This window comes from Coenobita brevimanus, chromosome 95, assembly GCF_032717465.1.
Source record: "Coenobita brevimanus isolate Jiangsu-jjx chromosome 95, ASM3271746v2, whole genome shotgun sequence".
In the NCBI taxonomy this organism is placed as follows: Eukaryota; Metazoa; Arthropoda; class Malacostraca; order Decapoda; family Coenobitidae; genus Coenobita; species Coenobita brevimanus.
The window spans coordinates 1,552,779-1,576,454 of NC_137048.1; the positions used below are offsets into that span (position 1 = coordinate 1,552,779).

The 23,676-nt window shown below is 41.0% G+C and overlaps 1 protein-coding gene across 1 annotated transcript in view; it reads left to right on the plus strand.

Annotated features, from left to right (window-relative positions):
• Window positions 1–2,301: 2,301 nt before the first annotated feature.
• Window positions 2,302–23,676, plus strand: part of LOC145413170 (sulfotransferase 1B1-like) — a 47,592-nt gene continuing 26,217 nt past the window's right edge. Inside the window, exons 1-4 of the mRNA XM_080282897.1 lie at window positions 2,302–2,478; window positions 7,806–7,957; window positions 13,005–13,206; window positions 18,564–18,690. Of these exons, the coding sequence (XP_080139023.1) occupies window positions 2,302–2,478; window positions 7,806–7,957; window positions 13,005–13,206; window positions 18,564–18,690 (658 nt within the window). The remainder of the gene's footprint in view (window positions 2,479–7,805; window positions 7,958–13,004; window positions 13,207–18,563; window positions 18,691–23,676) is intronic.

Consider the following 23,676-nt stretch of genomic DNA (forward strand, 5'->3'; position numbering starts at 1 on the left):
CTCAGCTCCCTTCCGGGAGGGTAAAAGCTGACGATCATGACCATCAAGTGATCCTGACCGACCTGGTGAATTACACACACACACACAAAGGTATCTTCCTATTGTAAGGGCTGATAAATGTAAATAGCTACAGGAGTAAGGAAATGTACCATGCATATATAACATAAAAAATAGTTAATTAGATGGAAATGACTGTTACTATAATGGAGACGTAGATGGGTGTAGGAACGGTAGGGAATATTGGGTGGAAGGGTTATACAAAAGCATGAAAGGAATAATTAAGCAGTGACCGTGAAAAACAGGAAATAATTAGATAAATATTTAGTGAAGGAGATCAGCATCAAGCATATGAACAGTTTGGGAACAAGCTAGCAAAACAGGACAGTAAGCACTCTGAATATGTTTAAAGCAGAACTGGATGAAAGTACTGTGGAGCTGGAATGGTTTTTGGGAATAGAGGTAAGACTTACCTAGCAGTCTGGGATAGAAAAAGAAATGGTGTACCAAGTAACTTCAGAAATCATTACATACTACTTGAAGTGAAAGGTAATAATCAAGAATCCAAATACCAGAGGGGTATAATTACTGAGTTAAATTGGAAATTTACTAGACGTAACTGAGACAGGGAAGGTGACAATAGTATTGAGAAAGAAAATTATAGTCAGATATATGAACACTGAATAAACAACTGTGACAGTACACACATCTGATAACCTGTATTTTCTAACATGGTCTGCTGGTCGTGGCTGGATGATAGATGTGGAAAGAAGTTGCTGGTAAAAATGGAGCAGTGTTGCTGCAACCCTCATGTGATGCTGCTGCAATGAAAGTCACCATTCAACCAGCTTGTTAAAGAAGCAAAGCAGTCTCCATGCTAAAAATAATTCTGCAATTATGTATTTACATCTTGCAATATAAATTTAGGAACATAAGATGTCTTGCTACATGAGCAGAGGTGCACATAATCAAGATACCTGCTTTGTAGTTCCTAACTGGTGGGCTGGCATGAAATATGCCATGTAAGACAATGAAGTATGCAATAATATGTATTCTTTACTCAAATAAACTCAGATTTAGATATCTGCAACAATAATTTCATCCAAATAATGGCATAAAGAGGCTAAATCATAATTCATGTTTAGCCTATACAGTATACTGTATATTGCTCGTAAATGCATCCTCTTCATGCCCTTCACCGTCATTTTTTACCAACTATAACTCATACATACGTATTTCTTACGTAAAAATAACAGCTTAGAATGGGTTAGCGATGTGTCAGTATTGTCAAACAGAGGAAACATTCCAAACTCGCGCGCTGTTGGTGCTCATGCAGTGTATTCTCGCCCAGTCTAGCGACTATCGCGGTATTCAGATGCCTGAACCGAGTTTCGCCGAGGCTGACGGTCCAGATTTTTTAGAGTAAGGATGTTTGATGCTCAGGAACGTTTGACGACTGAACATTGCCGTTCGACCGCCTGAATTCTTGGTTTTTGTAGTACGGCCTTTAGCAGGGCATATGCTATGCAATACTCTAATATGCGTGTTATGGTGTGTCTGAGTCTTACTGAGGCAAATGCTGTGCAGTGCTCCATTATGTGTGTTATGTTGTCATAGTGTGGTATATGCTGTTCAGTGCTCCAGTATGTTTATTATGTGTGACATGTGATGTGTAGCGCACTATTATGCGTGTTATATTATGCGGGCCTGTTATACAAATAGGGCACAGGTCATCTATGATTCCACCTAACCCAAACCTAAGCTGAAAGCTAAGCAGGGCATGGGTGATGTCCTGATCTGAGTCTAGCTTAGTGTCCTCAGTCTTATCTATCAAAGTTACACTCAGGAAAGTCAAGTATTATACAATTGCCCACCAATTTGAACCTCAAAAAGTGGGACAAGTACTTACGAACTAGTAGCCAGAGACTCATCTGTCTGGTAAATGAGTGTGAGTAGGGTAGAGTTGTAGAAGCAGGAGGGTTAGAGTAGGGTAGGGTTGTAGGAGGAGGAGGGTTAGGGAACATGTTGGTTCCTACTTTTCCTTCTGTCCCTACCTCTCTTACAGTTACCAGATATGTGATCATCTAACCCTTGATTTGCTACCACATGTCTCAAGAGTACTTGTTCAAACTGGTGGGCGGAACTTCCTTTGTGCGTATTTGGTGTTACAGATAAATAACGAGCGTTCAGCTTCCCGCCTTACTATTTCCCTTCCTGTCCTTCATTCGGTGTCTGGACACACTGTACACTCACCATTCCACCTGTCTATTCGCAGCCTAGATTGTGCTTGGGTGAATAAAGAAGATGAGTCAGCATCGTCTGGTGAGTGGACATGAGATCGAACTCCTGAACGTTGATGAAATGGATGAGGAAGCAAAGAACCGGTTGATGTATAAACATGGTATGGTCCGCATCCTGCCCGAGGGATGGGTGTACCCAGCTATTGCAACAACCTACCTAGACCGCATCCAAAACATGAAGGTATATACAGCTCCGTTCAAAGCTCCAAGAGACGCCAACATTCAGTTCATCCCACCCTTTCTTGGCGGTTGATCAGGGCACCAATCCACCTCCCCAACGCATTCTGACTCTGAGAATGGAAGAGCTTGATTCGTATGAAGGGCTGTTAAAAAGAGATGAGTGATTCATTAATATTACTGGTCACCCTTACTGCAGACAGATACAGCTAATGTGTCAGTAGCCTAAAACACCATAAGAGAAAAAGTGTTGGAGGTACTGATGTAATATGAGCAAAACTGTTGGAGATACTGATGTCATAACAGAAAAGTGTTGGAGGTACTGATGTTGTACTAGAAAAGTGTTGGAGGTACTGATGTTATACTAGAAAAGTGTTGGAGGTACCAATGTTATACTAGAAAAATGTTGGAGGTACTGATGTTATATGGAAAAGTGTTGGAGGTGCTGATGTTATATGGGAAAGTGTTGGAGGTATTGATGGTGATTTCAGTATACGCGGGAGAACCTGGACGCGAGTTAGCAACAGTATGAAACTAGTGATTCATCAGATGATCGATTGCTCTCATAAATTCGGATAAAGAGGTTTACTGCCATTAACTATGAATGTAGAATATTTAATGTAATGATAATATGTTTCTTAAGTAACTGTAAAGGATGTTCAGTCAATGTAACCATAACCAGGAAAATGACCGTTGATTTGAAGAGAGAGAGAGAGAGAGAGAGAGAGAGAGAGAGAGAGAGAGAGAGAGAGAGAGAGAGAGAGAGAGAGAGAGAGAGGAATCATTTTTCTACTTTATTTGCATAAGGTGGGCTCTCCACCAGTGTTTTCATTTTTTTTTTTCAAATTTGTAAGAAACCGTATGACCACTGTCTGTCAGATCCTATGTGCTGTTTTAACTTGAGAATGAGAGACTGACGAGGAGAGTGTATGTGAGTGAGGTGGAGGGGAGGAGAGGGAGGGGGAGGCCAAGGATGAGATGGAGGGATGGAATGGAGAGGTATATGAGAGAGGGGGGGGGGGTGAGCTGGGAGCAGGGCAGTGAAATGGCGGGGGACAGAGCGACATGGAAGCGATTTGTTTGCGGCCACCCCTTACGGGATTAAGGTGTCTGGCAATAGATAGATAGAATTTATGTGTGTAATCCGAGGCGATAATATTCATTTGAAGTTTATCCTGATGGTTAAACAATATTTCCAAGACAATAAGAGGTACGAGAGTTGTGAAGCCAGTGACTGCCATACCATAATGCAGTCCTCAGGATTAGAGGATGAAAGTATGAAACAAACAAAGGTACTTTCAACTAATCACAGTATTCGATAATGTAATTATGCTGTTTACCTGCTTTCCTTTGCATTGGCATGACAGCTCAAGAATGTGTTCACTAACCAAACTGAATATCGGTATTATGGGGGAGGCGGTGGCTGAATCGGTAGAGAGGCGGCTTGCAGTCCTAATGGACCCAGGATCGAATCTCGGCTGGGGCAGGGAACAGTTTAAGGATTTGAATTTCCTAATAAAAAGCAGACTTTCCTGATCTACCAGATGACCCGCCGACATGTCGTAAAAGTACCCCCGCTAATACCAATACACCAGTCCTGTATGAGACAGCCCTAGCATGTATTCAGTATGGACGGTGGGTGTTAGCGCCGAAGTGGTGACATGTGGAGGTGTAGGAGGACTACTGGGCCTTGGGATAGGCAACTGCCCCCAAGAAATAGGCCCTGAGCCTTTGCCCAGAGTCGGACACATAAAAAAAAAAAAAAAAAAATCCTTGAATCACTAAGTCACAAGTTAAAACTCTGCCTTAACTGTCTCACCACCCACATTTATGACAACCCCAGTTCTTGTCAACTCCACCCATCGATAAATAATCATAATTTCCTCTGAACATTGTGGTAAGATTGGTGTGATAGTGACTCACTATGGTAAAGAGTGATAACACTATTTAGGTGAATGCGTGAAAGGAGTCTGACAGTATAACTGAGTGAGTTTATCTTCTCACTCATTTTTTATTCCTTTGAAGTGTCCAGTAGTATGAAGCTAAAGGAGCCATCATTCACGTCTAAAAATGCCTCCCCCCCCCCTCTCTCTCTCTCTTACAAATCGACAGCCATTTCTCTGGGTATGGTTTCACTGACCTAACTTCATGTACAGTTCACAAAGGATAAATATCAGTGCATTAAGCATTCAATATTCGTCATTAAAGAGAGAGAAACACCTTTATCTGGATGTACGAGAGGAATCAATCACCTGATGAATCACTTTTTTTTTTTTTTTTTTACATGTCCGACTCTGGGCAAAGGCTTCAGGGCCTATTTCTTTGGGGGGCAGTGACCTATCCCAAGGCCCGGTAGTCCTCTTACACCTCCACATGTCACCACTTCGGCGCTAACACCCACCATCCATACTGAATACATGCTAGGGCTGTCTCATACAGGACTGGTGTACTTGTATTAGCGGGGGTATCTTTACTTATTCCGGTCCGGTTTCTCCTGTGTATATTGAAATTATCACGAGTACTGCTAATACTTTTTGTTGTATAACATCAATACCTCCAACACTTTTTCTTGTACCTCCAACAGTACCTCCAACATTTTTGGTCCTATAAGATCAATACCTCCAACATTTTTTCTTGTATAACATCAGTACCTCCAACATTTTTTCTTGTATAACATCAGTACCTCCATCACTTTTTCTTGTATAACATCAGTACCTCCAACACTTTAGCTAGTGTGACATCAGCCTCCAACACTTTTTCTCTTTTTGATTTCTAGGCTACTGATAGTATACCTGTATCTGTCTGCAGTAAGGGTGACCAATAATTATACTAGCGAATTACCCTTCTTTATTTAACGGCCCTTCACAGGAGTTAAGCTGTTCCATTCCCAGAGTCAGAATGTCTTGGGGAGGTGGTCCGGTGCACTGCCCAACCGCCAAGAAAGGCTGGGATGTATTGAATGCCGGTGTCTCTTGGAAATGTGAGAAATAACAATTTTCCCTGTTTTGATTTATTATTATTTATAACTTTCAAAACATATTTGTTCGATTTTTTCTCGTCTTCCCCAAATCTCGAGAAGGTACTTATCTTAGATTATACACCCAAGAGCAAAAGTTCAGCGACAGTTCTCAGCTGGCTTTGGCATAGGAGAGTGTGACATGAGCTGTTTGTATGTGCTAGCAATATGAACCAGATGAAAAGGATTTTGAAAATGAAAGATACTTTGTCGTTTGGGTCGGAATGATAAATATGGAAGGCAACCCACAATGCCTGCAGAGGATTAATGAAGAACTTTTGTTCATGGCTGTACTCTCAAGATCATTGGCAACTTCCTTTACCGTAACCATGACTGTTTTACTGCAGTCTGGCCAAGATTTTTTTCCTTTGCAGCTTCTTTTACGTAGCTTATTGGCAGAATAAGATGACACTGGGACTCTGCTTCCTTCACATGGGATTTTTTCACGACTTACACCATAATCTAGCGTTAATCTCTTCTTGGGATTCGATATTCAAGATGGAGAGATGGCAGTTTCAGGCCAAGGTAGAGTGAACAGACTAGAGATTCACGCATCAAGGTTTGAGATAAGCTTATCAAGATTTCAAGATAATAGCTGCAGTTGCAAGTAATGAAAAGGTGGAGAGCAATGCAGTGTTGAACCTCTGTGCCTGTAGCTGGTTATGCATTTCTGGGAACTTATGACAGTACGTGTGCATCAGGAAGGTAGTGTATAGTGGTTATGATTATGGTGACGGTCAGCCTTCTTGATGAAAATGTAGCAGATGGCAAACATGACTACAATGACGAGGCTGAATTTGTTGGAACTGGTGTTACTTATGACCAAAACATTTGTGGTAATTACGATGATGATGATGATGATAAGGATGCGGTCGGTGCTGACAGTGTTGGTAATATCTAGGATAGCAAGGAAAGTGATAATGATGATGATGATGAGGATGATATGAGGATGAGGATGATGATGATGATGACGTTGATGATGACTAGGATAACAAGGACAGTAATGATGATTATAACTAGGAAAAAATGGATAGTGATGATGATGACTAGCATAACAAAGATAGTGATGATGATGATGATGATGATGCTGATGATATTGATGATGATGATGATTACGATAAAAATGAGTGATAATAATAATGATGACTAAGATAACAATGACAGTGATATTGATGATGGTAATGACTAGGATAAATATGACAGTAATGATGATGATGATGACGATGATGATGATGACTTGGATAAGGACAATGATACTGATGAAGATGATGACGACTAGAATAAAAATGACGATGATGATGATGATGACTAGGACAACAATGACAGTGATAATGATGATGTTGATTAGGATAACAAGGATAGAGACGATGATAATGAATATAACAAGAAAATGATGCTGGTGATTAGGATATCAACTATATTGATGCTGATGATGTCTAGGATAAACGAGGACATTGACGGTGACTAAGATAACAAGGACAGTGATGCTGATAACCAGGATAACAAGGACGGTGATGCTGGTAACCCGGATAACAAGGACAGCGATGTTGATAACTCGGATAACAAGGACAGTGATGTTGATAACCCGGCTAACAAGGACAATGATGATAACTATACCCTATTTGACTGACTGAGGCACCTGAGATGTATGGGGCAAGTAGGGTAGGTTTGATTCGGGGCTGCAGATTGGCAGCCTATGATGTCATCGCAACAGACGCCAGATGATTGCTAATATTTACTTTTAAATACTTTCCTCTTGTGTTCCTAGGAATAAATACTCGGCTGTTAATCAAAAAGACGAAGATTATGTCTCTTATTTCCTTAATCTTCCGTACTACCAAAAGCTTCTCAGAGAGAGAGAGAGAGAGAGAGAGAGAGAGAGAGAGAGTTATGTTCATAGCTTCCCGCACTTGCCATTTGAGTGTTACTATCGACGTAAAGATGCAAGCAGTTATTCCTCAAGGCAAGTACCGGCACTCTTTGCTTATTTATAGTAATTAAAGCGTACAGACCGTTATCTTCTCTAATAGAAGAACAGATACTCAGCTGTTTTTGATGATCTGCTGAGACTTTTATTCCCAGGGACACAACAGGAATGTATATAAAAACAAATATATCGATCACCTGGCGTCTGTTGTGATAACATCAACTGCGGCCAATCAGCAGTCGCTAATCAAACACACCCTATCGCCCCATACATCTCAGGTGCCTAAGTCAAGCAAACAGGGTATACGATAACGAAGGCAGTGATGTTGGTAAGTAGGATAACAAGGACAGTGATGATGTTAATGATAATGATGTAATACTGGCCACAGTTCCGAGCCGATGATGTGATAGTAATGACGTTCCCCAAGAGCGGGACGACATGGATGCAGGAGATACTGTGGACAATGCTTAACAACCCAGACCTGGACCCCAACAACAACGAAGCTGAACAGCTGCTTTGGATCCGTTCACTAGATATGAGGTAATTATCTATGTACAGTTAACAATCCAAACAACAATTAATTATCACTTTGGATTTAACAGTAACTCAAACAACAGCTCATTCTCTGTTGAAATGTAATTATAACCCAAACAGCAGCTAATTATCTACCTAAATGTAACTATAATAAACGACAGATAATTATCTAGCTATAATAACTCAAACAGGAACTAATTATCCGTCTAAATCTAAAACAACCCATACAACAGCAAGTTATCTATCTGAACCTAATAGTAAACCAAACAACCGCCAATTATCTATCTAAATTTAATTAGAAACTAAAACATAATTACGTGTCAAAATCTAACTATAATAAATTGGATAAACATCTATCTACATTTAACGATAATAATCCAGACATAATTATGTCTAAATCTGTGATAACTCATAAATAATTATATATTTAAATCTAACTATAATAACTCAAGCAACGGCTAATTATTTAAATCTTACTGTACATAACAGCCTAAACAACTGCCACTGCTGGTCCTCTAACTGGATACAAGATAATTATTTGTATGTAACTACGACAGTCTAAATATCAAACCTGACAATAAACAAACTAAACAGTTACTATGTCTGATGCCTGCTGGAGTAGAGGGCATTCCGTGGGAAGTACTTCTGCCGCCCTAAGTACTTCGTGAACTATACCCCTTTTACTTTAACTTGGCTTAAAAGTGCAGTTTCTCTGTCTTTAATACTGAGTCATAACAAGAGATTAACGCTAAAATAGGGTGCAGGTCATGAAGAAGTGCAGAAGAATAGAAGCACTGTTATTTTCTGCCACTGACCTGCGTGACCTATGCTGTAAAAAGACAAAAATCTGAGCCAAGCTGGAATTTAAACAGCATCATACCTATAATGACCTGGGTATTTGAAGGAGAATCTGCACCAGAATAATAGTGAACATCACAGATCATGGGAATTCTGAAGAAGCCTGGAACGACTAGAAAGTAGGATCATCGAAAGATCTCTTTGATGTCATGTGCGGCGAAGCTGTAAAATAAAGGTGTTTCTGTAATGTAACAACTCATATTGGATACCTATTTAAGACCAGAGGATAGAGAAACACGCACTCAGCTCTCAGTATTCAGGTGCGCTATGCGAAAACTGCAGTGTTCATGAAGCCTCAGTATCTTGATTTTCACATGGCGTTTGAACATTTTGACTCAGTATCTAGGATTTTTATTGCATATGTTCTCAAAGCCTTCAGTGAACAATGTAACTGAATACCGAGGCACTATGTAAGGATAAACAAGCTGCTATAATAAATCCTTGTGGGCTGACTCTGGGGTGTTTCAAGGCGAAACATTGGCACTTTTTCCATTTGCCTTTCTTCTGGACTGGGTGCAAAGAGCTGCAGTTCTGATGTATATGGACGGGTATCATTTATGAAACAGAATTAACAAATCACTCCAAACCAATACTTGTCTCTCCCAGCTATTCCGAATACTTAGCCTGTTCTGTCTTTAGTAGCTGATTGTGCTAAACCAGATGTTCTTAGAGTAGTGTCTAAATACCCCTATCAAAATGGGTTCATTGGGGGTATCCAGAAAGCCGTCCTAATAAAAAGAAAATAGTTTTGTGTATGAGAGACCAGGTTCTCCGTGCTGGTCCAGATAAAAACAAAGACAGTAGAGGTTGTGTATCAGGCTGGCTTGGAACTGAATCTGGAAGTATCGGGGCTGAAGAAAGTTTAAGAAGCACTGTGCTGAACATGTGGTCAACAGCTTAATTCGTACAGCCTGTGCTTTGATATGAATGGCACTAAGGTAAAAATACTGGGAATTTCTTTAGGGAAATATATAACGATTACTGTCATCTACGCAAATGGACAAATTTGTGAGCTCTATCAGTGCCGTAAATTTGTGTACCTTAGTAGTATAGTTCCTGACAGCTGCAACGAGATCTTCATCTGCCCTGTTGTGCTTCAAGGAAAATGAAGCCAGTCTTTAAGTCTGTTATGGAAACAATGCTCCCGTACAGACAGGCACACAAGTATCTTCACAAAGCGTGGCGAATACACAACGGAAAGAATCAACCCGTCTGAATCATACACCAGTGGAGATTGGGTTTCCACCGTATTTCGCCAGTTGTATATTTTCTTCAGATGTAACTGGCAAAAGAGTTTCTTTGTGCACTGCAGACACATGCACGCTGACGCTTTCACTCGAATGGGAGTTGGACGCCACTCACCCTTCTAGGTTGTGAGTGGCGTTCAACACACAGTACATTGGTCAACACACCTGGGTACTGCAGAATCGTATCAAGAAGCGAGTCTTCAGACACCTAACAATGCCCTTTGTGAGAAAACAATGTGCCAGGCAGGACATCTCACTCGTTCTGAAGAGTACAGGCCCCGTGCAGCTCAACAGGGGTGGAATTCTCGAACGATCGATTCCTTGCCGCAACTTGGGTTTGTTTTTACAGGACTAACTAAAGGCACGGGAAAATTTTGCATTCCCTTTGGAAAATTGTGCATTCCCTTTTACTTTTTTCCCCGGAAACAGCGCCACTTCAGGTGATTTTTCTTGAAACTATTATTTGTAGGAAATAAAAGAAGTACGGAAGAAATCTGCATTCTTCTATTCACTGTTATTCCTGTAAAAGCAAATCATGGTTGCAGCAGGGAATCGATCGTCAGTATATTAGAGACTCCCTGACCAAGACAGCAACAGAGCCTCAGGGACGAAGGACGAAGACGAACAAATCCGACGCTAACTTGCTGATTGAAAATGTGGCGCCCTCGACCAGGTTCACACTGTACAATGCCTGAGAAAACAAACTATGGAATGACATATCTGAAAAGGCAGAAACACTGTGCCTGCAACACTGTAAACATTTTATTGTATAATTACCCGTAAGAGATCCTGTGCACGATACTCAACAACCCAATTCCCTCACTCCAGCAACAACTAAACCAGCCATGCATTATCTAATATACACTAATCTTTTGTGTGTGTGTGTGTGTGTGTGTGTGTGTGTGTGTGTGTGTGTGTGTGTGTGTGGTGCAGCCAAAGCCGGGGAAAAATGATGAAACTTGCCAGGATAGATGCAGCTGGGTCCCAGATGGTCCAGTCTCAATTTCATGTCGACTAATATTTTCTGAGGGGATGTTTTGGCCACTAATAATTGTCTCCACTGGGGTTACATATCGCTAACGAGGAGAAATACGGCGGGGCATTTCCGCGGAGTTTCATGAGAGAGAGAGAGAGAGAGAGAGAGAGAGAGAGAGAGAGAGAGAGAGAGACGGGTTGCACACCTAAAATCCGATGTCTGTCACTTCATTGATGTAGTGAACAGACTATTCAACAGAGAATGGTGGTAGCTGTGGTTATGGTGGTGGTGGTGGTGGTGGTGGTGGTGGTTGCTCTGGTGGTTGTGATGGTGATGGTGGTGGTGGTTGCTCTGGTGGTTGTGATGGTGATGGTGGTGGTAGCTATAGTGATGGTGGTGGTGGTGATAGTGATGGTGGTGGTTGCTCTGGTAGTTGTGATGGTGGTGGCGGAGGTAACTGTGGTGGTGAAGGTAACTGTGGTGACGGTAGTAGCTGTGGTGGTGGTGGTGATGGTTGCTCTGGTGGTGGTGGTGGTGGTGGTAGCTGTAGTGGTGGTTGCTGTGGTGGTGGTTGCTGTGGTGGTGGTTGCTGTTGTGGTGGTTGCGGTGATGATGGTAGCTGTGGTGGTAGATGTGGTGGTGGTGGTGGTAACTATGGCGGTGATGGTGGTAGCTGTGGTGGTAGTATGTGGTGGTAGCTATGGTGGTGGTGGTGGTGGTAGCTTTGGTGGTAGGTGTGGTGGTAGCCGTGGTAGCTATGGTGGTGGTGCTGGTAGCTGTCGCGGTAGTAGCGGTGGTGGTGGGCAGAAAAGTATCTTATTTAGGACAGTGCTTTGTGGCCTGATGGCAAAGCACTTTCTACACAGGGAAGCGACCTTCACAAACGGTTCTCATTCAGATAAGTGCTGAGTGGCCTTATGGCGCCTTGAGGCACTTGTGGGTTCTCTCTCTCTCTCTCTCTCTCTCTCTCTCTCTCTCTCAGACACATGGTGTATATATATATGGATAGATAGATACTGTATAGACATGTATACATATAGGGATATTCATCAGGTTCTTCTATAAATGTCAGGGTAGATTCTTGAGGTTATTTTAAGACAACATTACTCTATGAACCCATTCCGATAACAACGCCGTTGTCACGTAATGTCCATGCAAAATACTGTGGATGTTAGTACCGAAATGGTGACATGTGAAGGTATGTGCCACGTAATACTGCTGGGCCTTGGGGACGGTTTATCAAATGTGTGGCCAAAGAATGACACAATAAAAAGTTAAGGTTGATGTAAATCAGATAATGTTTGTGCTCTGTACTTTTTGATATATCGGTATCCATCCATTGAAATATTTAATTATCTTAGTCCCATAATATGGTGGATTTATTTACTACACCAATAGGTCAAAAGGTCAAACTTGTATCACTAAACCCAAACGTAGATGAAACTGTTGGGCTGAATTTAAACCGTATAGAAAATGACTCTGGAGATTTACTAACCTCCCTTCCTTCACGATTTATTTTAGCATTACTTCTAAATATGTCATTAACAAGATATAAATTTTATACAACAGCCTGCTATGGTGTAATACGCAAAGTTTTTCGTTAAGGAAGACGTGATACGATTCTATGCTACGAACAAAACGTCACAGAGTTACGGGAGAGGATTTTTTTTTTTTCTTAATCTATCAGGGAGAGCCAGGAATCCTGAGGCATGAATTGTGTGTGGATGCTAATGTGACTCATTCAGTTGGGCAAACGTTGGTCAGTACCTTATTCTATCATTTTTTTCTAGCGCTCTGGATTCTACTTCACCTTAGCTTGAGGTGGGGATGGGGGTGTAGATGATGATGATGATTATAATTTATGATGATGATGATGATGATGATGACGACGATGATGATGATTGTTATTATTATTATTGCGGTATTATTATTACTGCTACTACTGCCATTACTACTTTGTGCGTAATGTCAGCTTGGACATGCTTTTCGATAACCCTGCCCACATGCAAATGGACATGGAATCCTTGATGAAGAAGTTCAACGAGGTTTGTCCTGGAAGGAAGGCTGAGGACGGCATGATACTGCCAATGTTGGACTGTCAACCATCACCGCGCGTCATCAAGACACATTATCCTCTTGACCTTCTGCCGAAAGACATCCTCAAGAAATGTAAGGTAGGTCAAAAAGCCAAATTTTAAATATTAAGAGTGTGAAGCTGTAGGCAGGCAACTATTTTGACAATGGACCCTAAAGCACTGGTAGCACACGTCTGTTCACTCGTTGCCGTATAATGTGGAATGCAGACTGGTTACATCTAAGGGTGCGACCAAACTTGCACATGTCTGGTCACTCGACGCACTATAACGTGGGATGCAGGCTGATCACCTGTAAGCGTGCAGCCATACTTCATCCAGACATATGATCCGTCCATCCAGTCTTCAAAGTCGGATACTGCAGCGACTCTAAGCCGGTACTTCGTTTCATCTTGTCCATCACGTTTCTGGGGCAAGTGTGGCCACACCTGATAGTTACCTGTGTACCGCAACTGACCATCAGAATTTACAGGTCTTGCTTACTCCGTCGCACACTCTGGTTTGATAGTGTGGGTGTGACTGTCATCTCTGTCTTGGTCTTCTTAAGTCACACTTCTCTCTAGATCCACTGACCCTTTCAACCTACTGCCCCTTTGGCCTAATGCCCCCTCGATCCACTGCCCCCTTGACCCACTGACCCTTTGACCGACTGCCGTCTTGACCCACTGTCCCCTCGACCCACTGGCCCCTTGAACCACTGCCCCCCTGACCTAATGCCTCATCGACCTACTGCCCCCTCGACCCACTGCCCCCTCGACCTACTGCCGCAAGATCTCCTGAAGATATGCAAGGCATATTGGAAAGAAGGAGGGGACAGATGAAACAGGGGAAGAATTTGGTGGGGAATGCATGCCCCTCTGCTAGTCACCCTAATCTAAGAGAGAGAGAGAGAGAAAAAAAAAATTATTATATATGATGCTCTCAAGCAGTGCAAGGGAGGTCTGACTGTCACAGCAAACTTCCTCTCTTTCATTCTGTTCTTCTTCATCCAAAGGACGTTGTTTGTATTGTATTCTTACTGTTGGCAGGTGATTACTTTTAATTTAGGAAGATTGTCCTAGTAAGAATGGAGCTTGATGTCATTTTCTAACTTATCTAGTATAAAAACTGTCTTCTAAGCTGAATAAAATTGCTTGGGAAAAGATGGAGAAAACACAGAGTCAGAATCGTAATGTGATGTGTGGTGTGGTGTGGTGTGATGAGTGGTTGGTGTGTTGACTACAAACATCCTCTTGATCGTTTTTCTAGCTAATATTTAAAAACAGACCCCCCACAAGAAATGAAAGGCGGACTACTCTTCCCTTTTCTTTAATAACCATCGTCGAGTGGATAGCCATAAATAGAAAGTGCTTTTCTTAATGCTTCCTGACTGTCACCCTTGCCTTGCTATTCCGTACACTAAAGATACACCAGTTCAGAAAATACAATGTTGGCTGTAATATCAAAGATGGGTTTTGGCGAGAAATATAGGGCATGCCAGAACAAATTCTGATCATTTTGACATTAATATTGATATACTTTGAAATTGATGCTGAATATGGAGTGTGGCCAAAACAGGAAATCAAGTGATGACGTGGTCACATACTTCACTTCATCATATTAAGCTGTGTTAACTCTGCCATCCATACCACATGCAATAAACTATAGTCCACTGAACTGTTTACTTCAACACAGGAGCTTATGTTTTATGTAGGAAGCCGACATGCCGAGTGTGTTTATTATATGAAAATGTCTGTATCAAGTTAAGATCAATAAAAAGTCCTCAGAGGAAATGCTGATTAATCTTTAGTAATTCTGACCAAGAATCAATGTCGTATTGACTTTCTATGCTCCGGAAAACGGGTATTCAATATTCTCTCATCTCATGGTCACACAAAAAATAAGCAAGAACAGGCGAATGTGGGCCAGTACAGTAATGGCTGACACAAGTAATCACTGGTTTTATATATATATATAGAGATAGATAGATATATAGATATAGATATAGATATACACACACACACACACACACACACACATATATATATATATATATATATATATATATATATATATATATATATATATATATATATATATATATATATATATATATGTTGTTAGGCGCCACAAACCCGTAAGGGGTGGCCACAAACAAATCGTCTCCATGTTGCCCTGTCCAACGCCATTTCACTGCCCTGCTCCCAGCTCACACCACCCCTTTCTCATATACCTCTCCATTCATCCATCTCATCCTCGGCCTTCTCCTCCCTCTCTCTCTCTCTCCACCTCAGTCGCATACACTCTCCTAGTTAGTCTCTCGCTCTCCACCCTCTCCACATTGTCAAATGTATTTCTCCTAAGGCTTTCTATCAACATTCACATCCACGCAACAACGCTTCTTCACTTCCTCATTTGTCAGTCTGTCTCTCCACATAACTCCACATGCTCCTCTCAAATACAGGAGCTCATTTCCACTACTCTCACTCTTCACCTGTGTCCTTCTAGCAAGGTCCAAGCTTCAACTTCATACGTTAGGGTTGGTATCACAATACTATCATACAACGACTTTTTTTGCTTCCATGCTCACTTCCCCTTTCCTTATCACTGCATTCAAAGAACCTGCAACCTTTCTGCCCTGTTGTATCTTTTCAAGCACTTCATCACCCAAACTTCCATCCTTACTCATCAAACTACCTAAGTACGTAAACGCACTCATATTTTCCATTTCCTCCCCATCCAGCCTCACTGTACATTCAGTGGCTACATTTCTCTCGAAGACCATCATTTTACTCTTCCCTACATTCACCTTATGATTTCGTTTCTTACACACTCCCCGAAACTCATTCATCAAACCCTGCAGCTCCCATTCTTCTTCGCTTAACAATACAATGTCATCTGAAAACAACAGTACAGGGAGTTTCCAAACTCTGCCCTCTCTCACTAGGGTAGCTCCAACACCCACTGCCCTACCTTGTACCTCTTTTATAATCCCATCCATATACAGATTGAACAACCATGGGGACATGACACACTCCTGTTTCAATCCTACGTTCAGATAGAAAAATTCATTCGGTTCACCATCCACACACACTGCAGCCTCAGCCCCCTCATACATACTATCCACGGCATTCAACAACTTCCCATTTACTCCATATATTCTTAATACTTTCCACATTCCTTGTCTATCCACCCTGTCATATGCTTTCTCCAAATCCATGAAGGCCGCATACAACTTCTTTCCCTTCTCTAGAAACTTTTCCACTAAAGACCTATGAATGAATGACTATATGGTCTACACCATGTATATAATAAATGTAATATAGATAAATAGAGACATAGATATACTCGTAGATATATTCTCCATTCTTACTCTAGTGCAGTGTAATAAATCCTGTCACTGTGGTTGGTATAAAAAGTAGAGGAAATGTGTGAAATATATGCTGTGAGTTGATCACTATGCATTTTATGCCACCCAACTTGAGTACTTTGACGCAAAAATAGTTAACTCCACTGGCCTGTGGCAGTGGTGGCTGACGCTCTCACCCGCCGCCATCCACTGCCAGTGTTGTCGCCTTTTTCGGTTACGGTGGTACAAAACCACTCACCCCCGCCTGCCCACCTCCACTCCTTTCCTGTGAACCTGAAGCAGTAGTCTAAAACACACCTTGAAGTAGGAACAATGATGGTAACACAAAACGTGATGATGATGATGATGATGATGATGATGATGACAACGTTAATGAAAAATGAAATTCTAAAATATGATGACAAGGAGAGAGTTCATAACATAAACCATGGTAATTAATAATAATAATAATAATAATAATAATAATAATAATAAATGATACTAATGATAATGATAATAATTATTATTATTACTACCAGCTGCTGTCGGGCCCTGCTGCGGATGTCACTGATTGCATTGCGCAGTTGACCCTTGTGCGGTGTGGTGCGGTGAGGATCTGTCCGTTCTCCCCTTGGGGCTAAGATGCGAATGAATGTGTTTGAATGGATGAGTAAATGGGGAGTGTGTCGTCCTGTCTCGGCTACCTCCCTTTCCTTGGGGGAAGCAGCCTAGGTATATAGATAGATAGATAGACCAGCTGTGAACAGCTGGATGGTATCACTTTCGCCAAAGCGCACAACACGACTCGGTTTGTGTGTGTGTGTGTGTGTGTGTGTGTGTGTGTGTGTGTGTGTGCGCTTGAATTCCTCATTGACTCTTTGATGGATATTATAAAACTTCCCAGGTGAGTTCGTCTGCCTACACCGAAGGTCTTCCACTACATACAGTTTTGCAACCATGATTTTTAGAAAGTCCGCCTCCCCACCAAATTATAGATTCTCAGAAACAGTGAAAGAAGGGCAGATATGATTTATATCTCAGCAAATGCTATGCAGTTGACTCTCATCCATAGTGCAATTTTTGAGGAGCATGTCCCTCTAATGATTCTTAGGGGTCAGCCCCCCTCCCCCCAGCCCCCCCCCCCAAAAAAAAAGAGATTAGATATAGGGGAATCAGAGCACATGGATCCTAAGGAAACTTCTTAGGTTAGTTCGCCTGGTTCCTTGATAATGTCTTCCACTACATAAAGTTTTCCAACATTATTTTTAGGGGAGTGAGCTCCCCCCACCCTCGCCAAAATAAAACTCAGAATTAGCGAAAGGAAGGCAGATATATCTTAGAACAAGTTGTACAATGGACTCTCATCCGTAGTGTAATACATGGGGATCGCTAGACTTGACATTCTCATCTGTAGTGCGATCCCTGGGGAGCGTGATCACCCCAATGATCCTTGGAGGGATCAGCCCTCTCTCAAAAATATAAACCATCAGGAAAAGAAGAAAGATTTTAATAAAACTTCCCAGGTGAGTTCGTCAGGTTATTGCGAAGCTCTTCCACTATTTACAGTTTTCTAACCATGATTTTTGGGTCGCCAGCCCCCTGTCACCAAACTGAATTTGCTCAGAAATAGTGACAGCTGATCAAACATGTCTTTGGTAACTTAGTTGCCTACATGTTGTACAACCGACTGTCATCTGCAATATGATATTTAGGGGGCGTGAGTCCCCCAGTGATTCTTGGGGGGAGGGGCACCCATCCCAATGATCATAAACAGGGGACTGTGAGCACATGAATCTTATTGCAATTGGCGTACGTTTCACAGGATTGGCTATGGCGTTTCTATGTTTTCTCTGAATCCGCAGGAAGAAACTGCACCTCTTCTTCATTGTTTATTATTTTTATTATTATTATTATTATTATTATTATTATTATTATCATCATTATTATTATTATTATTATTATTATTATTATTATTATTATTATTATTATTATTATTATCACTGCTACTACTACTACTACTACTACTACTACTACTACTACTATTATTATTATTATTATTATTATTATTATTATTATCATCATCATTATTATTAATAATGATGATGCACAGGTGGTATACGTGACAAGGAACCCCAAGGATGTGATGGTGTCCTTTTGCCACTTCTTACGTATGACTAAAGGGGAAGGCTATCACCTACCCCAAGAAAAACTCGCCAGAGAGTTGATGAAGGGCAAATGTAAGTATCTATCTGTCTACCAGTCCGTCCATCTATCTACCAGTCTGTCTGTCTGTCTGTCTGTTTACTGCAAGACGCCTTAATCCGGAAAGGGGTGGCCACAAAGAAATCGCCCTCATTCGCTCTGTCCTCTTCCATTTTGCTGTCCTCCCTCCAAATCATACCCTCATCTCTCTCTTATATCTCTCCACTCCATCCCTCCACCTAATCCCTATCTCCCTCCCCCCCCTCCACCACACTCATATATACTCTTCTAGTCAGTCTCTCAGTCTCCATCTTCCCAACATGGCCAAACTGTCTCAGAGAATCTCTCTTAACGCATTCAGTCACATCCACATCACCACCACAACACCACTACACTTCATCTGTCTCCCTCGCCATATAACTTCACATCTACATCAGCACCACAACGCCTCTTTACTCTCTTATTTGTCTGTCTGTTTTTCTATGGAACTCCATACCCACATCAACACCACAAAGCTCCTTTACTTCATCATTTACCTGTCTGTTTCTCTATGTAACTAAATAAGCTTCACTCATATAACTCATTTCCACTGTTCTTGCTCTTACAACATACGTTATTCACGTATGCAGTTTTTACTCCGTCTTTAGGACTGAGTTGTAGGAAAGAACTAACAGTAGAATTATACGAATCATGAATAAGAGCCACAGTATTATATTGCCATGCCAGTGAGCTACTTAAAAAAAATGCAAAATGAAAATCTGTCCGGGTTAAGGTAAAAGGACAATAGTGTTGTTTGGTCCTCCCTGACCACACAAGAAACCAACCAGGCAAAAGAATGGAGTTCATAGCAGGCTACCGTTATCACTTCACCAATGTTGTACCTTCCTGTCTCTTGACCGTACTTGCAGCAAGCCCTGGCGTGATGGCGTCAAGAGTACCGTTATCACTTCACTAATGTTGTAGTCATGAACATTATTAAGGGATCAGGGCAGTCTGCCACTAGAGGGCAGGTTAACTGCACACGTCCATCCCCCAACTCCCCCTCCTTACCCCCACCAAAGCACTGACTTGTTAGGCAGATGGATTGGATATCGCATTTTCCGTGAACATTTTTTTTTCCTCCATGGGTCTGTTTTCCCCATGGACCTATTATCCACCATTGACTTATTTTCCCCTTTGACTTATTTCCTTCTGCGGGTTCATTTCCCTCGAGACTTCTTCCCCATACCCTATTTTGCCACTTTGACCTACATTGCCTGTGGCCGTATTAACATTCATCGACCCATTTTACCCTGAAGGCGAAACACCGATTCTGCACATGAACCTATGCATGAGGGTTGGTACAGAGGAGTACAAGGGAGAGAAAATAGAAACAGACCTGTCGGTCCTTTCACAGTTGTTTGGTATAGAGAAAGTTATAATTAACAAAGCTATTCCATCGGTAAAAGACAAGGATAGAAAAGCAGAAAGGCTCCCCCACACCCATCAAACCCCCTAGCCAAACTCAGCAGGAAATGGTGAGAAGGACCACCATGCAGCATAGGAAAGCTGTCATGGAAATTTCACTGGAAAGAGGGAAAGGAAATCCTATTCTACAATATCTACCTGAAAAGGAAAGTAATTTTAGGTAAATAATATTTATGAATGTTGTTTTGCAGTTGCATCCTCCAGGATCTGAAAAAAAGAAAAAAAATAGAACTGTCATTCAGGAGCGAACATGCTAAGCTGGGGGTTAGAAGACAGATATGTATCCAAGCAATTTTTAAAGGTTAGTAATGCTTCACAGATTACCACAGTGAAAGGTAGTTTGTTCAATATATTTATAACTCTGTTAAAGAAGAAATGCTTAGCTTTGTGTGACTGAAATTGATTATTAATAATTTTTATGCTCATTATCTCTACTATAATTTGAGTGCTCAACTGTATAGTAGTTATCAATAGCCATATTATCATATCGTTTGAATATTTTGAATACTTGAAATAAATCTCCACATAACCTGTTTCAAGTTAAGGTACAGATATTCCAAAATGCTCCTTGTATGGTTAATTCTTCAATATAGGTAGCTTCTCTGTCACCTTTCATAATACTCCCTCAAGTTTCACTATATCCTTTTGGTAAAGAGGCTGCCAGAACTGGACACAAGACTTAAAGTGGACGTATTAGAAAATTATGTATCGTGAGAATGCTATTTTCAGATATGTATTCGCATCCTCTGCCAATGAATCCGATTAGTATGTTGGCTTTCTTGACAGCCTCTGTACACTGTTTGCATGGTTTAGGATCATTTATTACTATAATTCTTAAGTATTCTTCATGGCTGACATTATCTATTTGAATATTGTTCAAATTGCAACTGGATTTCTCATTTCAGTTTCCAGTGTTTAGCACTTTTCATTTACTAATATAAAAATCCACCTGCGATGTTTTGGTCCAATTAACCAGTCGATCGAAATCATTCAGAAGTGTCTGCCTATGTAAAGATGTCTGCTTTGTTTCCAACTTAATATCATTAGCAAATTTGGATATTTTCAAACTAAACCATCATCTATATCATCTTTATAAATTTAAAACAGAATTGGATCCAATACTGAATCCTGTGGCACTCCACTTGTAACATCTTTCCAGTTTGATTCTTTACCATTTATTACGAGTCTGTGTTTATGTCCTGTAAGCCAATTATCGATCCAGCTGAGCACACTGCCTATGAACTCATGTGCATTTAGTTTCTGAATTAATCTTTTATGGGGAACTTTATCAAATGCTTTTTGAAACTCAAGCTAGATAATGTCCTTGGATCTGCTCGTATCATATATATATATATATATATATATATATATATATGTATATATATATATATATATATATATATATGTATATATATATATATATATATATATATATATATATATATATATATATATATATATATATATATATATATATATATACTAAATATATCAGAGTAGCATACCAGGATATTTGGAGACGACTAATTATTCCAAAACACTTGTGAATCTTTGATGAAATAATTTATTTCTAAGTGCTTAAATAATCTGTCTCTGTTAATAGTTTCCAAGAACTTGTAAACCATTGAATTTAAGTTTATTGGTCAATAATTTTCTAGTTACGATTTGTTGCCTTTTTAAGATATTGGAATTACATTTGCTAGCTTCCACTCATGAGACACTATACTATTTCGTATTGATTTACGAACAGCTTACGTATTTCTTTCACTGCTTGCTGCTGGGTGTGCTGAGATATTTTATCAGGTCCGGGTCTCTTATTTACATTAAGTTTGCCAAATGGCAGGTTGTACAGTCGTGGTCATAAATAATCATCTATCCTCCGCTACCCGTTGCCTCAGGTTGGCTCATTTGTGCGCGGCAAGTCGCACTGAAGTAAGAGGGGCTGAGAGGGAGGGGTCAGAGAGAAAAAGGAAGGTGGTTGGGGGGACGAGTGATGGTTCTGGGGTGGGGTGAGGGAGGGGAGGGATTGGAAGTAAGGGAGGGAGAATGAAATGTGACGTGGTGGTCACATTGTCTATTTTCTGTCATTCAGGGCATGATGTAAAGGAGTTAATATTCAGTAGATAAAGTTGCATTACACCTGGTATAGCGGCGTCAGATCACAAGCTTTCGATAGGAGGTGATGTCAAGGGCAGGCTGAGAGAAATATACTGACGTGATAGATCAACATTTGTGCTGAACCATCGAGACTGTGGGCCCCAATTGTCAATGCGTGGGAACCAGAGACAGGGTGGACATGGGCCTGCCTCCTCCAGCACACCAAGGACGAGTGGGAACTGTTCAGACGAAACCAACAAACCATTAACAACACTGTTTCCTTGGTGCCGCGAAAACAGCAAGAGGTGAGGCAGGACGCCACTCGACTAATTACAAAGGCTTTCCTGGTTGCTTTGGCTTGACTTATGTCAGTAAACATTGACACAGGTATATTTGGGGAGTTTGGTAGGATTTTGTTTCATTTTCCTTCTAAGAGATTATGAGAGATATAGTAATTATAGCGACCCACGTTCACAGACATCAAATTTATATGCCTTTTATGCACAATTATTTTCAACAGCCTTTTCATATAGAGATGCCATAAAATAGCTGATACGATATTGACTGTATAGAGGGAGTGTATACCGAGATGATCATATTTACTGTGGACACAGCCATATCAAAGGTTGCACATGCTATTTAGTTCCAGAAATTAATTACATATAAGGGTAGAGGACGTTTCTTTTACAAACATTACGGAAATCTAAGCCAACCAGATTCGATTCTGCGCCCGAAGTCAAAATAGACGGATAAACACTAATATCTGGCTCCGCACCAATGCTTGATGTGTCACGTCAGTATATTTCTCCCACAAGCCAGCCCTTGATATCGCCACTCTAAAGCTTGTTATCTGACGCCTCCATACAAGGTGTAATGCAGCATTATCTACCGAATATTAACTCCTTTATATCATGCCCTGAATGACAGATAATAGACAAATAATGTGACTACCACTTCGCATTTCATTCCCCCTCCCCTTCCTCACTACACCCCCGCACCATCACTCGTCTCCCCACCCACCTTTCCCTCTCTCTCTGGCCCATCCCTCTCAGCCCGTCTTACTCTACTGAGACTTGTCACGCATAAAGGAGCCAGCCTGGGGCACAGGGTACCAGAGGATAGATGATTATTTATGACCACGACTGTACATCATTCTCATTAACAGCAATGCTGTTGATTTTGCTACCCACTTCTAAGGCAACAGGAAAAGCTGGAGGAATAGAATATGTATTTTCAACTGGCATACAGATACAAGGAAAGTGCTGAGACTTCTAACCATCTCCATTTCATCGTCGGTATGCTCTCCATCACATGTGGTTATTGGGCCAGTTGTTGATGCTATTACCTTCTTGTTTTCTGATATAGCTGATAATCTCTAAGGCTGGGCTTACTAATATAAGCAACATGACCTTTAAAGGCTTTCTTGCTTCAATTTATTATTTTTCTCCCGACGATGA